Source organism: Anser cygnoides, chromosome 2 (genome assembly GCF_040182565.1).
Source record: "Anser cygnoides isolate HZ-2024a breed goose chromosome 2, Taihu_goose_T2T_genome, whole genome shotgun sequence".
NCBI classification, from domain to species: domain Eukaryota; kingdom Metazoa; phylum Chordata; class Aves; order Anseriformes; family Anatidae; genus Anser; species Anser cygnoides.
The window spans coordinates 47,240,047-47,255,607 of NC_089874.1; the positions used below are offsets into that span (position 1 = coordinate 47,240,047).

Here is a 15,561-nt window from a genome sequence, read left to right on the forward strand (position 1 = left end):
CAAAAATAATTTGTCAAAAATACTAAGTTTGCTTTCCTGAGTATTTTAAAATGTTGTATTCCTTTCAATTAGTGATAGCACAAGATTGTTTCAATGAAGCTATCCCTGTTTGTAGATATGTCATTTAAATGACAAAAAACGCATTTGCTTCAATCATAAAGACACTGAGTAACTCATATACCTTGTTTTTAATCAACTTTGCTCGCTGAGCAAAATTAAGGGTGGACAGTGTTTCACCAAAACATCTGGATCCAGGATGGACGTTGGCAATTATACATGTTTTTGCATTACCACCAAGAGAATCCTGTTTAAAAAAGCAAAACACAACAGAAGATAGCTTTATCAGTAGGTTTTTGGCTATAGCAGGCAGCCTAGCACCGCAAAATAGCCCACAAGCCTCAACACTATTCTTTCTCTAGTAAAGATGGTCCTGTTTATGGACTTCTTTGTACTACAATCACCTTGAAAAAACAACAACTTAAGAAATTAACACCTCATACAGTTACAATTCTCTTCAAATTTCTATGCATTTTGTGTTGCATTGGAAAAAATATAATTCTGCAGAGGTTAACGCTTTTAAGATGTACATAAAACAGATGGAATGGTTGGGAAATTTTGCTGTAATTTCAATAAAACTGCATTGTAAGCAACATAAGTATTATGTACAAGTACAGTCTTATAATACAAAAAAGTCATTACAGTTAATAGTAACTGTTCACAGAATTCTGGTGAATGCTAGCATCTAATAGCGAAGTCCTTAAACGCTTCTATTTTATTTTCTGTTCATCTTGAGAAGAACCTATGAACTCTCAAGTAGGAAACAGTAGATTTGTCTAATTCTTAATTCTTACTAACCATTAGCACCCATCAGCTAATTCTGGGAATCCAGAACACATCTCAAATGTCACACCATAATAGTCTTTCCCAAATTATAAGGAAGAAAACATATGCTTCTTCATTAACACTTGAAAATATAAAAGTGAACAGAAACAAAGAAATTTCTTGTCTTCAATTAACAGCAGTAAAGCAACTAAATGTTCAAGTAAAAAGCTATTTTTCAAGCTTTCCTCCATCTGCCTGATATTAACACAGGCTTTTTTTCCATGTACCTGCGTTCAGCTTTTTTTTTTTTTTTTAAAAAAAAAAAAACAAACTTTTAAGAAAGCAAATGCTGTTTTTACCCCAATCAGCATATAAATTCCAGAGTCTATATATTACCCGTAGCAGAAAAGTGAGCTTGGAATCCCGGTAACAGATGTGTCTCTGCTTTCCATTACCTACATCAACAAGCGCTGTGATTACTTGGCCCAGGCAACTTAGTGATCGATTTATGTTACCTGCCTCCTAGAACAGAGAAGGGAATAGAAATGAGCAGACCTGGTGGATGGGACAGGGCAATACATCCGAAAGGAGAAAGATGCCACAGATATTATAGAACTAACCTTCAGTCTCAGTCCTTCTGTATGGGTGTCTTTTTGTCTCTCAGACCCTGCCAAGTCCACCAGGTTGAGCAGGGAAGACCGAATGTTAACAACCTCATTGTTTTTCTCCATGGATTCCACTGTGATAGTGAAAACTGCATGTGATCTTGAGGATTCTCTGTTCATTGAGGTTGATGCTACACGACGGTTTCTCCAGCCCATAGTTAATACCTAAGCATGAAAAAGATATTAAACAATATAAAGTACTTCCAGCAGCACCCAATATTCCCGGTCTTTACTTACAGATGAAATAAACAATAACAAACATATTTCGGTGCAACAGTTTTTGAAAATCTCAAGGACAAGGACTTTTTTTCCAATATTTTATGTAATATATCAGACAGAAATAATATTTATATAGGTATATATTATATAGAGATAAAGATTTGGGGCAGGGATCGGATTATATAGATACATAGTCAAGCTTAATAAAAATACTAATTAAAATTTTAATTTCTTTCCTTCAAGAGTGCCATTGCCATTTGAGAATATAACATATCCCATGCTGGTATATGCTAGCAGTACAAAGGAAAAAAGTATTTATCATCACAAGAGTACTATGTTTCATTCTTGCAGAAATCAACCTGACAATTTCTGGAACACACATGCCTCCTAATTAGCACAAGATGTAATTTTCTGTTGCTATTTGAGAGGTGTGTAAGATGAGCATTAGGGAAAGATTACTGTGATTGCAATTCATATGTTCCAAATTCTAGAATTGCATGATTTCTTACATGCGTTGGATAGTCAAGAAACATCACCTAGAAACAGATTTTTTCCACTATTTTGGAGGATGGAGTTGGGGGAAGAGGGTGTCAGAGACACTATGCATAAAAAAGTGCTTTAATCAAAGAAAAATATTTACCAAATAGGCATTATGACAAACAGCCCAAACATTAAAAAAATAGCAAAAATACCTGGTATGCTTCAGCAGCAGATGACAACACCTGTTCAACAGCACCATCAACAAAGACCCCCTTCTTGATGTGTTCTCTAAGGAACAGCCCAGCTGAAGCAGAATCTAGCAAGTCAAAAATCTGTTCATTGTAGATTTCAATAAACGAACATTTGCAGAGAAAACTCTTTCCATTGCCAGCCTGAAAAACACAATAATTTATACTATAAACACACTGGTTTTTATTAAGCAGCTGTGAGTTTATTTTTCATACATATAAAGCTTTAAGCTTGTATATTTTCAACATACTACGTATTTCTGATGCCTGATATTCAGATGACAATCATCATTCAGAAACCTAGACGCACTTTCAGACTCAAAATATAAGCATGCTTGTGTCTGAAGAAAGAGTACATGAACTTGGAAGACGCAATTTCTGATTAATAAAATTGGTGCAAGACAGCTGTAATCCCAGACACATAACTGCTACACACTATGCTTACCAACCAGTCTTAGCTAACCTTTAATGTGAGACATTATTTTCATTACATTAATAAGTATAAATAAATAAATGTACCTTTTCTTTTTCACGTTCAATTAGAAAAAATAAGTATTCGAAGCTCCGTGGAATTACACCTCTCAGACTGTGAGTGAAATTATCAGAATCAGATGGTCCTAAAGAGATTTTTAAATTAAAAAAAGTTTTAGTTAGTACGACTCGAGAGCAATAGTTGGTCTTTTCAAGGTGTCCTTATAAAAGGCTTAGGCAAGTTTTAGTCAGTTTATGGCAAAACCACAGAAGAAACTCAACAAAATCAGCTTTCAAGATCTAAAACTATATCCTGTAATCCAATCTAAATGAAATCTAAATGATGCCTGTGGATGGTTATTTTATCTGTCCATAGGGTTACCTAAATCTAAAATAGTATAAACAACATGAACATCCATGTAAAACATACATAGGTGTACAGATATGCCAATACAGCTACCTTAAGCCTGCTTTGAAAAAACAGAAAGATGGAGTGGTTCTGCCTCCGCCTCCATGTTCATTTAATTTCTATGCAGTCTTCTAAAATATGTCAGCCATTTTGGTTATTTCCTTATCTTTCTGATGTCAAGTACAATATTAATGCATTTAAAATTACTACTGTATGAAGAACAAAAATACAAGGGGCTCCATATACAGAAGGACCTTAAATTCCTAGCTGGATAGGAATCAATTATTTTGAAAATGTCACCATTATTTTTAATGTAGAAGTCTGTTACATACTGAAATATTTTTCTACACACACAGAACACATCAGCCGAACAGGGAAACGAGCAGATCTACTCATTTTTGAGACAATTTATTTAAAATGTTTGATTTCATTGAAAAGTTTTCTTTCCTGTTAAAAACAGAAAAAATATACATCCTCAAAAAGATGGAGGAGAGTACCTGTACTTCACTATTTTGATATAAAGAAAGAGTAACTGCACTGAGCACTACACCATTTCTTAAGCCTTAAGGATACCAGCAGAAAGACAAAAATCTAAACCGTTCCTGGCATTTGAGCAAGAAAACATTTCAACTCAAGACAAAAAATATCATGAAACCACTGAAAGATAAAGCTGTCTCATGCACTTACCCATCATAGTAAAAGTTTTTCCTGATCCAGTCTGGCCACTAAAAATAAAAAATAAAAATTCAGATAACAAAGCTTTATTCCAGCTCTGAACTTTTCATTAATCTGTAGCTTCGAAGGAAAAACATCAGTTTCAAATGAAAGAAATATTTTCTTTTAAACAGAAGATAAAATAAAGACAGAGGAAAGCTGAACATGTCTAAGCTAAAAAAATCAGAAAATCTGTTAGATAAATCACCTTTTGTTACCCCCATCCATTTTCTTCCTTATTTCTTTTGGAAAGGGAAATAATGGAAATCAACATTAAAATAAAAGCTTTCTAGTATATACATTAAACTAATTTTTAGCTCAATCTTCTGGGTTTTATGTCACTTGGTAACACACACAAATCAAAAATCAGAAAGAGCCTTTTAAGTTGAATATGTCCTCTTATTATCCATAGCTACTAATCACGCTAGAGAAGTTTCAGGGCAATTTCACTTCATTTTTCTATATTTATAAATTGGAACAAAATAGACTTCAGTTTTGGAAATGCTGTTCTAGGCTAAAAGAACAGTAAAGTTTTCATTAGATCAGTCATTCAAGTTAGCATTTTTGACCAAAGTGCTTACTCAGTTTTCGAAGTGAGAATTTTGGGAGTTAGTATGATGATATTCATGCTACTGGTCATGGATATACTTCTACCATGAAAACACTTTGAAAGTTAAATCTATCATTTATGAGTTCTCCCGTAGGCAGCTAAGACTAACTAAAGAAATGAGCTGGCCAAATATCAAGTCAGAGCAATTTTCATTCATTTTTATTATGGACATACTGAAAACAACCACCATTCTCTTTAACACCACAATAAAACTTCTGGTTTTAAGACAAAAAATAATGATGCCAAAATGAGTTTACAATTGACATTATTGGTCTTCAGTATTAGAAGCATAACACCTACAAATAGATTCCTTAAAGTACTCTTCAATATTGCATGAATATTCCCTATGTTGTTCTACACTTAAGCAAGCACTTTCAAAGCTTACTGCAACATTAAGCAGACTTGGGAACTTAAAACCACAATTATTCATTAAAAAAGGCTCCTCAAATATTGTAACTGGTATGAAATACCATTAAATTACTTACTATGCAAAGATGGTCCCATTGTAACCATTCATACAAGATTCAACAATATTTTTGGCCACACTTGAGAACACAGACTCCTGGGAACAAGGGAAAGAAAAGGCAATTGGCACCTGTGGTTTAAATCTCTCTTCTATCACTGTTTTCTATGCCATAACTTCACGATGTATAATAATTGCATTCTTTAAAGTCAGACAAGTATCATGACCTTGGAGTTCTCTCACAGCAAAACAATGTATCAGAAGTCTTTGTGACATAAAAACACTCCCTCTGCAAGTGATTTTGTTCCTTGTTGGGAACTGAAAGAAAAATAGTAAAACTCACCATAACATGGTTTCAGTTGTATTTATGTATAAATGTAAAGTATTAATAAATAATAATAATAACAACAACAACAATAATAAAAGTGATCAAAACTAGTTAACTTTTCACATTTACCACTGTGTGATGGTGTATTCAGCAAATCTGCACAACTGCTGTCCTCTATATATTTTCACGCATTTCTCTTAGACCTGGAAGAAAAGCCTACCTACAAATGATAGCCTATAGCGTTTTGTTTTCTTTTAGATATTTTGTATATATTGCAGGTTCTTATTATGGCATTTATTAAGAACTTTACAACTTCTTTGCAGACTTCTGCATGAAGATGGATGACTGGATGTGATCCTGAGCACAGTTCATTTCTCCATGTAAAAGACAGATGACACTTGAAAGATGACACTGTCCTTTTATTAGAATAAATTTTAAATCGGTACTGTTAAAAAGACCTCGTTCTTACTCCTTACAAGTGACCAATGCTTTATGGAATTATGGAACCCATCACAATTTATAAGGATATTACAGAAACCACTCAGTGTTCAAACTGATTTTAAAATGCTTGTTGAGATGGATTACTTTCAGGTTTCCCCATTAAGATTACACTGTAGGAAGGAAAGACTTCCTTAAGAGTATGGAAATTGAAGCATGGTGCTTTGGATATTAAATGGGAGTGAAGTCTTAGATGAATGAAAATTATGTTCAGAATTTCAAAACCACAATATTTTAAGGTATAAACTGGAAGATTTTCCTGATGATGTTACCTTTTCCAAGGTCCTAAGAGTATTAGGACCAAGTAGTGAAAATCTCTGAACAATGCATCTGTTTAAATACAGATGTATAAGAAGGAAATATAACTAATGGAATATAATGCCATGAATTCCTAACATACAAATCCCATCTTTAACATCAGCTACTGACTGTCAGCTATTTTTGTGTGGGTAGCTCAACAGGTGGTTATTTTCTGTCTATGCCTTTACTGTAACATTTACTAATAGAAGCTTTAATTTTAATGCAAACTTTGATTAAATAAATTAACGGTGTTAAAAACACATGAAAACTATTAGAGCAGAATTTAGTGCAACATTTCTAAACAATAACTACATATACCAGTCTGAACATAAAAAAAAATAAGACCTAAAGAATTACAGATTTAGAAAGGTTTAGTGTAGCAGTTGCCAAAATCTGGGCAAAAACTGTACTTCTGTTATGAAATTATGTAAGTTATTACCTGTGTTGTTTCCATATTTGCAACATAATCAAAAGTGAAGATCTTCGGCTCAGGCTTTGAATGCAGACGGATGGTGTTTAATGAAAGAACAGATAAACACAAGCCTTGATCTCCATCAGTTAACGCAGTTCCCTCTGAAGGAGGACGTACCCTTACATAAACTTTGATAGCATCACCTTCAACACTAAACAGATATTTATGCATTAGATTACTTCGAAATAGCTGATCTATCAGCTGCTTGATAAAATTAAATCACAAAAAAATCAGATTAAGCTACTGAAGTCATAAAAAGGTATCTCCTGAAATTATAATGAATTAATGTGTACAGGCAGAAGTAGTCACAGATTTATTAAAGGTTCCAATGTTGCGGATTAAAAAATAAAGAACAAGAAGTTAGTGGAATTTGTTACTGCTGTATGTAAATTCACCCTGTGAATTCAGCTCTAAGAGAGCACATTTCGCAATGAAATATACACACACTCACAGCCATAAAGAAACCACTGTTGTTATAGTAGGGGGTTCAGTAATTTCTAAGACCATGGGCTTCAGGCATCCTCCTTACTACTCAAAGTTAGAAAAAACTTAACAAATAGAACAGATGATGCTATATTACAACAGGAAATCTTTTAGCATTTTCTTTGCTAATGGGAGGGGAAAACAACACGTTTGAAATCCCGTTTGTTATGGGAGGGGAAAGAACAATCAATTTTTGATCCTTATTTCATCACATCTGTTGGCAGATGCACCAGTAGATATAACTTGAATAAGCAACTGTGCATGACTTATATTAAAGCTTGAAGGAGTTCTGGCATAAATAACCAATAATAACGTTTATACTAATATAATAATTAAAGAATTAAATTCTTACATTAAATGACAGCAAACTTGGATATCCTTTACTTAATTCTTTCACAAAAGGATGTTATAGCAACATGGTGTTATAACTGGCATTTATTTTTACTTTTGAAAATACGAAAGAAAGGAACAGAATAATTTTAAAAGTGGACTTCATGACAGAAATGTGGAGTGGGAGAACAGCGGAGGAAAAGCTACAAAAAAAAAACACAACAGGAAGCAATTGAGAAAGGGAAAACCTGACATTGGATCATTGGATTTGAGACATCCCACTAAATTGCCAAATATTTTGTCAGTATATAATATTTTGAGTTTTGGCAAAAACTGTGTGTATCTGGAGGAGAGCTTTTTTTTCCCCCCCTTTTAGCTGAGGATTTCTTCAAGGAAGTTTAACATCTCTTCAAAGATATTCTAGAGTCAGCTGAAGAGTTAGCAGACAAATGAGAATTCACTGCATGGCAACATTCCAAAAAGGAATCTGATGCCTCAGAACAACAATTTTATTGAGAACATTTTTTAAAACCTGAAAGGAAGTTTAGAGAGGTAGGCAACAATCTTGTGCATGAAAACATTACAAAATTACTTTCCAATGTTATACTATGTTTTGTCTGCACTTTTTCTACAACATCATTATTCAAATACGTGAACTGGCCAATACTTTACCTAGGTGAGTTCGGCAAAGGCAATGCAGAGTCACGTAAATCTATAAAACAAAAAGTGAAAAAAAATACAAAAATTAAACAAGATACAATTATTGCATAAAAATCATTTAAATAGGAAATACTGTAAGCAATACTGAGGGAGATAAAAAGAAAGCCTTAGAAACGTCTTTCTCATACATGATCAGAACTGTATGAGAATATTTAGTAACAATCGTCCTTTGTCAGAAAGTTTGCTGTTTCTTGCAAAGGTAGAGAAAGCTCCAGTCCTGCAACGTGAGCATTTGCACGCTTTCATCATGGATGACTTCCATCCCAGGGTCCTGAGGGAACAGGCTGATGTAGTCACCAAGCCTCTTTCCACCATATTTGAAAAGTCCTGGCAGTCAGCTGAAGTCTCTGGTGACTGGAAAAAGGAAACATCACTGCCATTTTTAAAAAGGGTTGAAAGGAGGACCCAGGGAACTGCAGAGCAGTGAGCCTCACCTCTGCGCCTGGGAAGATCATGGAATGAATCCTCCTGGAGGCAATGTTAAGGCACATGCAGGACAAGGAGGTGATCCGAGACAGCCAGCATGGCTTCACCAAGGATGAATCGTGCCTGACCAATCTGGTGACCTTCTACGATGGAGTGACCGCATCAGTTGACAAGGGAAGACTAACTGATGTCATCTACCTGGACTTCTGTAAGACCTTTGACAATAACCCACATGACATCCTAATCTCTAAATTTGAGAGAGTGGATTTGAAGGGTGGACGATTCAGTCGATAAGGAATTGGCTCAATGGCTACACCCAGAGAGTGGTGGTCAATGGCTCTATGTCCAGGTGGAAACCGGTGAAGAGTGCTGTCCCTCAGGGGTCTGTTTTGGGACCGGTGCTTTTCAGTATCTTCATCAATGACAGATGATGGGATTGACTACACCCTCAGCAAGTTTGCAGATGACACCAAGCTGAGTGATACAGTTGACACCAAAGAAAGAGATGCCATCCAAAGCGACCTGGTCAGGCTGGAGAAGCGTGCCCACGTGAACCTAATGATGTTCAACAAGTCCAAGTGCAAGGTGCTGCACCTGGGTCAAGGCAATCCCAGACATAAAGACAGACTGGGAGAAGAACTCATTGAGAGCAGCCCTGCAGAGAAGGACTTGAGGGCTCTGGCGGACAAAAAGCTCGACATGAGCCAGCAGTGCGCACTTGCAGCCCAGAAGGCCAACTGCATCCTGGGCTGCATCAACAGACGGGTGGGCAGCAGGGCAAGGAAGGGGATTGTGGCCCTCTACTCTGCCCTCATGAGGCCCCACCTGGAGTGCTGCGTCCAGGTTTGGGGCCCCCAGCACAAGAAGGATGTGGGGATGTTAGAGTGGGTCCAGAGGAAGGACTGGAGCACAGGGCTGGAGCACCTCTCCTATGAGGAAAGGCTGAGAGAGCCGGGGAGGTTCAACCTGGAGAAGAGAAGGCTCCAGGGAGCCCTCATTGAGGCCTTTCAGTATTTAAAGGGGGCTTATACAAAAGACAGAAAAGGACTCTTTACTCGGGTAGATAACGACAGGACAAGGGGGAATGATCTTAAACTAAAACAAGATAGGTTTAGCCTAGACATTAGGAGGAGTTCTTCACTGTAAGGGTGGCAAGGCCCTGGCACAGGTTGCCCAGAGAAGCTGTAGATGCCCCATCCCTGGAGGTGTTCGAGGCCAGGCTCAAGGGGGCCTTGGCCAACCTGATCTAGTGGGTGGCATCCCTGCCCACAGCAGGGGGGTTGGAAACGGGTGATCTTTAACGTCCCTACCAACCCGAGCTCCTCTACGATTCTATATAAGCAGCTTATTGGACAGCTCCGCATTTCGAGATGACACCCTATGGCTACAAAGACTTCCTTTTTACCTAAGGGGGAATCTGATGTGAAATTACTTCCCATAGGTTAATCAGACAAACTATTAATAAGTAACATGATCAAACATAAAAGAATAAGTAAAATAACAATCAAAGATGATTTACCAAAATATTCCAATAACAAAAGACCTTGTAAGGTTTCTAAAAGTACACAGGTTTTATTGTAGGAGGATTGCTTTAAAGTGGACTAGTAAAGAGATGCAAAGGCACCAGGCTCCTTGTTATGATTCATACCACTTAAATATCCTGCTGCCGCTACGCAAACCTACCAGCTTCGGTTCACACAATAACATTTGAGAGACGTGCTTAATCCTAATACATTTGAAGAGTGAACCATTAAGCATGAAAACGAGCTAGCCAAAGAAAACCAGTGCGTTTTAAAACTGAAATTAGGCCGATGGATGCTCGCATGCCCTGCGCCCTGGAGAAGTCCCTGTCACCTAACCGTTTTTAGTTCCCGTTTTAAAGGGCGGCTTTCATGTGAACGCTGTACTTGTGAGGGACTACAGTCAGAGACATCGCCGCTAATTAAAAGCCGAAAACAGGGAAGACGCGCGGCCGAACGCGGGGCTGCTGTGGTGCTGCCCCTGGGCACCCGGGCATGCAGGTTACATTACACCCCGCGGCCAGGATCCCGCCCCGGCCCCTTGGGGAGCCCGGTGGGTGCCCGCCGCTCACCCCCTCGGCCCCGCCGCCCTCACCTCTGGTGCCGGGAGCCATGATCCGCGCCGGCCCCGCCGCCCGCCGCCAGCTCCGCAAAATGGCGGCGCGTTTGAATTTGGCGCTAAGGGCCGCTGGCGCCGCAAGCCCGCCCCCGCCGCGAAGCCGAGGAGGGCGCGGCCATTTCGTTCCCCTCCCCCCTCCCTCCTCCCGCTACTGGCTGCGGGGCCTCCGCTCCCCCGGCACGTGACGGGGAGAGAGGGCCCCGTGGGGAGGAGGAGGAGGAGGAGGAAGGGAGGGGGGGAGGCGGCCGCCATGAGCCGGAGGCCGCAGGTCTCCTACGTGCGGCCGGCCGAGCCCGCCTTCCTCAGCCGCTTCAAGCGGCGGGTCGGGCATCGGGAGGCGCCCACGGTGGACACCAAGGTAACGGCTCCGATGTGCCCCGCTCGGGGCGATAATGCTTGCGACAACTTGGCTGGGAGCCTTGATAACAAAGCCACCATAACAAGGCGCTTTTCCCTTTGTGCGATTCTCAGTATAGCACGGAAGATTCAGATCAGACCTATGTATTTAAGGTTATCTTAACGTTGCATGGCAGATGTTACTTGTACAGTAAAGATGAAGAACAAAAGCAATGTGTTCGTTACCTTCCGAGATCAAACTGTTTTGGTCTTTAATTAGAAGAGTACACACTGTGTTTTTTGTCTGTTTTCTTACGGGACTCCATGAGTTGGAGTGCTGTCTGAGCAGCTAGCAGTGTACCCAGCTGCAGTGAGTCACAAGAGTCCAAGTACAAGCAAATCTTAAAAAAATCTGGCTGTGCTTGCCCTATTGGCAGTGCGTACGGTGGGCTGCGGTAACAGGCTTTTGCCGAAGGATGTGACTGACACTAATTTTGTGTCATTCAAAGCGCATGAGAGAGCCTGGCACTGACAGCTGTGCCAAGTTACACTAACATTGCTGCAAAAGTGAGGCCTAAGAGTTATTAGCTCACTGTTGCACCTGTTGGTTGGAATTCCTTCTGTTTCTTTTCTCTGCAGAGAGAGCAGCTCCCGCTTGCAGATAGTGATTCTGAGAATGGCAGTGACAAGGAAGATGAGCAGCCTCAAGTGGTAACGCTGAAAAAAGGGGACTTGACTGCTGAAGAAGCAATGAAAATTAAAAAGCAAATCAAAGAGGCCTTAAAGTCAAGTGAACCAGGTGAATATCAAGCTATTAGTTTCCTGCTTTGTTTAACCAGAGAGAACCATAAAAGGGAGGTTGATGATATTTGGGCATTTTCTAACATTTAATACTACCTTTGATTGCTAATCCGAAGTAATAGAGAAGTAACTGAAGTAATATCCACGTTGTCTTGCTTTTTATACTGTTGGAGTTACGTTCTTCTTGGTGGTGCATCATCCTACCTCTAAATACCACCTTACTTTTTTTGGGGTGGCAAGGGGGCACGGGGTTAGCCTGCTATGCAGTCTTTTTGACATCACCTGTGATAACTTCTGAACTCATTAATCAGTTGATTAACTTTGTTTGACAGTGGGGTGGATGTCTTACGGGTAATCTTTTGAGTTTGTGAAATAATGTTTGTGTAGAAGGAGGAAACTCGGGTTAGTGCTTTAATGGAGAGAATAGCTGGTTTGTAAGCTCAATCACCTGTTCAGTTAACTGACTGATCCACATTATTACTTGCTTGAAATCATCCCCAGTATGTGTTGTGACTTGCACGGCTAGTAGTTAGAGGGCATGGAAAACATAACCTAAGAATAGCGAGAAGATGAGTGAAGTGCAGCATTTCAGCTAAAATCTAAGGGTGCATCTCTTGATGGGAAGCGGATGATTCATTGTATTGTTCAGTCTTTTTTGAAAATAGATTTTTTTTAATAGATCTACATTCTTAATCAAGTGGAAAAACTCCTGCTGATTCTTTTATTGAAGTGTAATTGGTGTTGCAGTTTGTATAGCTGTTGCATGATTTCTTTTCAAAAGTGGGATCACCCTCCTAGCGTTGCTGGAAATTTCAAGTACTGGAAAGAAATGGCATTCGTTCTGAGCATTGGTTTCTTTTTCATGTAAGCAACTTGATTTTTGAACGATCACAGTAGGAGGAAAAATGATGTTGTAAGGCCAGGCAAAAAGCAGCAGTTGTCCGTGAGAATCCGTTGAGGTCCATGCTGTGAAAAAGAAGTCCAAAGGCAGCCCATCTACTAAGTTGAGTACACAGTGTGAAAATGGAAGTGTGTTTGATTAGAGTAACTGAACTTCTCTGGTGGAAAAAGACATTCCTAAGACAAAAATGTATTTAGGGAGGATAGTAGCATTGAGTCCCTGTAGGGCACTAGAATCTCTGCTTATTAAACCTGCACTTGCTGAGTAACAACATGCATTTGGAGGAAAAAAATCTGCAATAGTGTAGCAGGACTGTTGAAATGCTATGCTCTGGGTAGTGCTGCCCTCTACTTCACATTACTATGTTGCTGTTTGCTCATCTGCCTTTGCTGTTAATACCAGGTCTTGGCCTGCTTTTCTTTTTTGAGCTTATGGGAATTCACAGGGTAAATGTTTTTATAAGTGTGCACCTCTCCTGTATAGAGGACTGGTGTGAAATGTTCAGTGAAGTTGTAGGTGACTGCTACAGCTTGCTGAAGGTTTCTTTGAGCCTTTGTCCATCTTTGCCCTGTCAGTCTAGAGATTTAAATCTGGAGATTTGCTTTCTGATTTTCTAGTCAGAGGCAGGCATTTAGGCAGCTGGTTGCTTCCAGTTTAACAAAGGGAATTTAGAATAATGTTTTAGTTTCTTTTCTTTTTTGGGCACTTGTCACTTGTAAAAATGGGAAGTATAATGAACACTTGTTGCATGATTTGATTAAATTTCTCATTTATTTTATTTTATCTCAAGGGTTGAAGTGTTGAAATTCAATTATTTAACATGTTCTTGACCATAATATATAGCCCCAAATTGGATTATCAGTGAAATTATGTGAAGACTGAACAGGTAGAAGGGAAGCAAACTTCAGAACTAATAATCTTTCTTTCCACCATGTTGACATCAATGTCAAAGCACTTTGGTATGTAGTAAGTAATGTATTGCTTGCTGACCATCTGTTATGAATAGAAATTGTTAATCTTTCAAAAAAATTGCAAGTACTCTGTTTTGAGGTTCTGCCCTCTCCTCTGTTATGTCTCTGTAGGGGTTGTCTTCATTTGGAGGTCCTTGTCTTCAGGCTTTGGCTTGGGATATTATTCTAGGATTTTTCGTTTCTCATTTATATCCTTTCTGCTTCATTTTGTTCTATAGCCAGTTTGACATGGGTTCACTTTTTTATCTCAGGCACTAGCAGTTCCTGTGACTTGTGTTTTCTTTAACAGATGAGCGACACTTTTGCATTAATTTGGAGGAAAAAAAAAAGTTGATTAATGTCCTAGCTGCACTTAGCTGCCTCCTGAGGCAGAACAGAATTTATTGGCTTTTGCAAGTATAGTCGTAAAGAACTTTTTTAGTTAACCTTTCCTATATGAGAAAAAAGTCCTTCCAGATTTGAATTTTTTTATCCATAGAGGACTGACTTAGATGCTTTTTAGCCTCTAAGTCATCTGTTTAACAACAGTCATTCTGTTTAATACTTTTATACAGTATTTTATAAATGGTTACTGTCAGTTCAGAGATAAATAAAAATGGTCTTATGAGAAATTAAGTTTGCACAAAAGAAAAGATGGTAATTACTGCAAGACGCTTTCTCCCAGCATTCATTATAGTCTCCAAAATTGATTCTTCTGCTGCTTTTCTAGTTCATCTGGCCTCTGAGGCACCCTGCAGATGACCAAATTTGGTGGAAGGTGTCCTTACTCATTCAAACTCTTGTAATATTATTTTGCATTCTATATGGTGGGGCGGGGGAGGAGAAAGGAGAGGAGAGGCAAGAAGACAGCCCTTGCTGTCTTGGGTATCAGAGCTCTTTCCTTAGCTTACACAGCTGTTATATCACATTTAGAATTCATGCTGTCCTTCATTGTGTGAGCAGTAGGAATCTAAATCAGAGTTGATTTTACAGCGTTTAAATAACAAAAACATTCCCAAAGATGGTTTTATTTCAGCATGTCCTCATTAAATATATGAGACAGCATATCTGAGGAAGATTGGTCTTTTTATCCTCGTGATACCAGTGTGTGTGCAATTCCTGTAGTAAAAGCTTCCAAAGGCGTGCGTAGAGATGGGTAGCCAGAAAGCACTAGAGCATCTGAACCTGCTGACCTGAACTTCTAATCTCAGAAACCACTAAGAAATTTACTAGTTTACGATAAAATTTTTCCAACCTTTGTCATTGAATAGACATGTATCTTCAAGTACTGTTTGTGCAGCTCCTCCTGTCCTTCCTGCTAATTCAGTGGCATTTGTTTCCTCTTGCGGCCTAATTAACTCATGCAGACAGAACTGACTGCTGAAAAGTTGTGCTGCTAACCATGCAAATGACTAGTAAATCAAAAATAAAGAGAAGAATAGTGCTTCTTTTTCAGATACTCAGTTATGCTCTCCTTGTAAGGTATAAATTGTAATTGAGAGGAAAAAGTTTTCTGAATTTGTGGCTTCATAAATTGATGTCACCGATGAAGTGAGTTTTCAGCTCCGTGTCTGAATATGCCCTTCATAGCCAGCCAGCATAAAGGTTTGTGATACATGTAAAAGCATCAATGACTAAAAACAGTCACAAGCTGAACTACTAGTGATTTTTTTGTCCCTTTTCTTAAGATAAATGGATTTTATTATTTCTTCTCTAGTGGTTTTACACTGGTTGTCTTTTACTTCAGGTGTTTCAGCCTGTTTATCAGAAATCCTG

The 15,561-nt window shown here is 38.7% G+C and overlaps 2 protein-coding genes across 10 annotated transcripts in view; one reads left to right on the forward strand and one right to left on the reverse strand.

Moving 5' to 3' along the window:
- KIF15 (kinesin family member 15) overlaps window positions 1–10,931 on the reverse strand; it is a 36,943-nt gene extending 26,012 nt beyond the window's left edge. The window contains exons 1-10 of the mRNA XM_048075829.2: window positions 10,774–10,931; window positions 8,185–8,224; window positions 6,667–6,850; window positions 5,124–5,200; window positions 4,002–4,039; window positions 2,954–3,051; window positions 2,399–2,578; window positions 1,443–1,652; window positions 1,219–1,344; window positions 182–304 (exon numbers count right to left, since the gene is read on the reverse strand). Of these exons, the coding sequence (XP_047931786.2) occupies window positions 182–304; window positions 1,219–1,344; window positions 1,443–1,652; window positions 2,399–2,578; window positions 2,954–3,051; window positions 4,002–4,039; window positions 5,124–5,200; window positions 6,667–6,850; window positions 8,185–8,224; window positions 10,774–10,792 (1,095 nt within the window). The 5' untranslated portion in view covers window positions 10,793–10,931. The remainder of the gene's footprint in view (window positions 1–181; window positions 305–1,218; window positions 1,345–1,442; window positions 1,653–2,398; window positions 2,579–2,953; window positions 3,052–4,001; window positions 4,040–5,123; window positions 5,201–6,666; window positions 6,851–8,184; window positions 8,225–10,773) is intronic.
- Window positions 10,932–10,992: 61 nt separating this feature from the next.
- KIAA1143 (KIAA1143 ortholog) overlaps window positions 10,993–15,561 on the forward strand; it is a 28,545-nt gene continuing 23,976 nt past the window's right edge. For 7 of the 9 annotated variants that reach the window (XR_010829255.1, XR_010829256.1, XM_048075831.2 and 4 more), the window contains exons 1-2: window positions 10,996–11,155; window positions 11,773–11,932. Coding sequence is in view for 7 of the 9 variants with exons in the window: in XM_048075831.2 (XP_047931788.1) it covers window positions 11,048–11,155; window positions 11,773–11,932 (268 nt within the window). In the remaining 2 variants the exon portion in view is untranslated. Of the gene's footprint in view, window positions 11,156–11,772; window positions 11,933–15,561 lie in introns of all 9 variants that reach the window. The other 2 variants (XM_048075830.2, XM_013184834.3) reach the window with 2 other exon arrangements.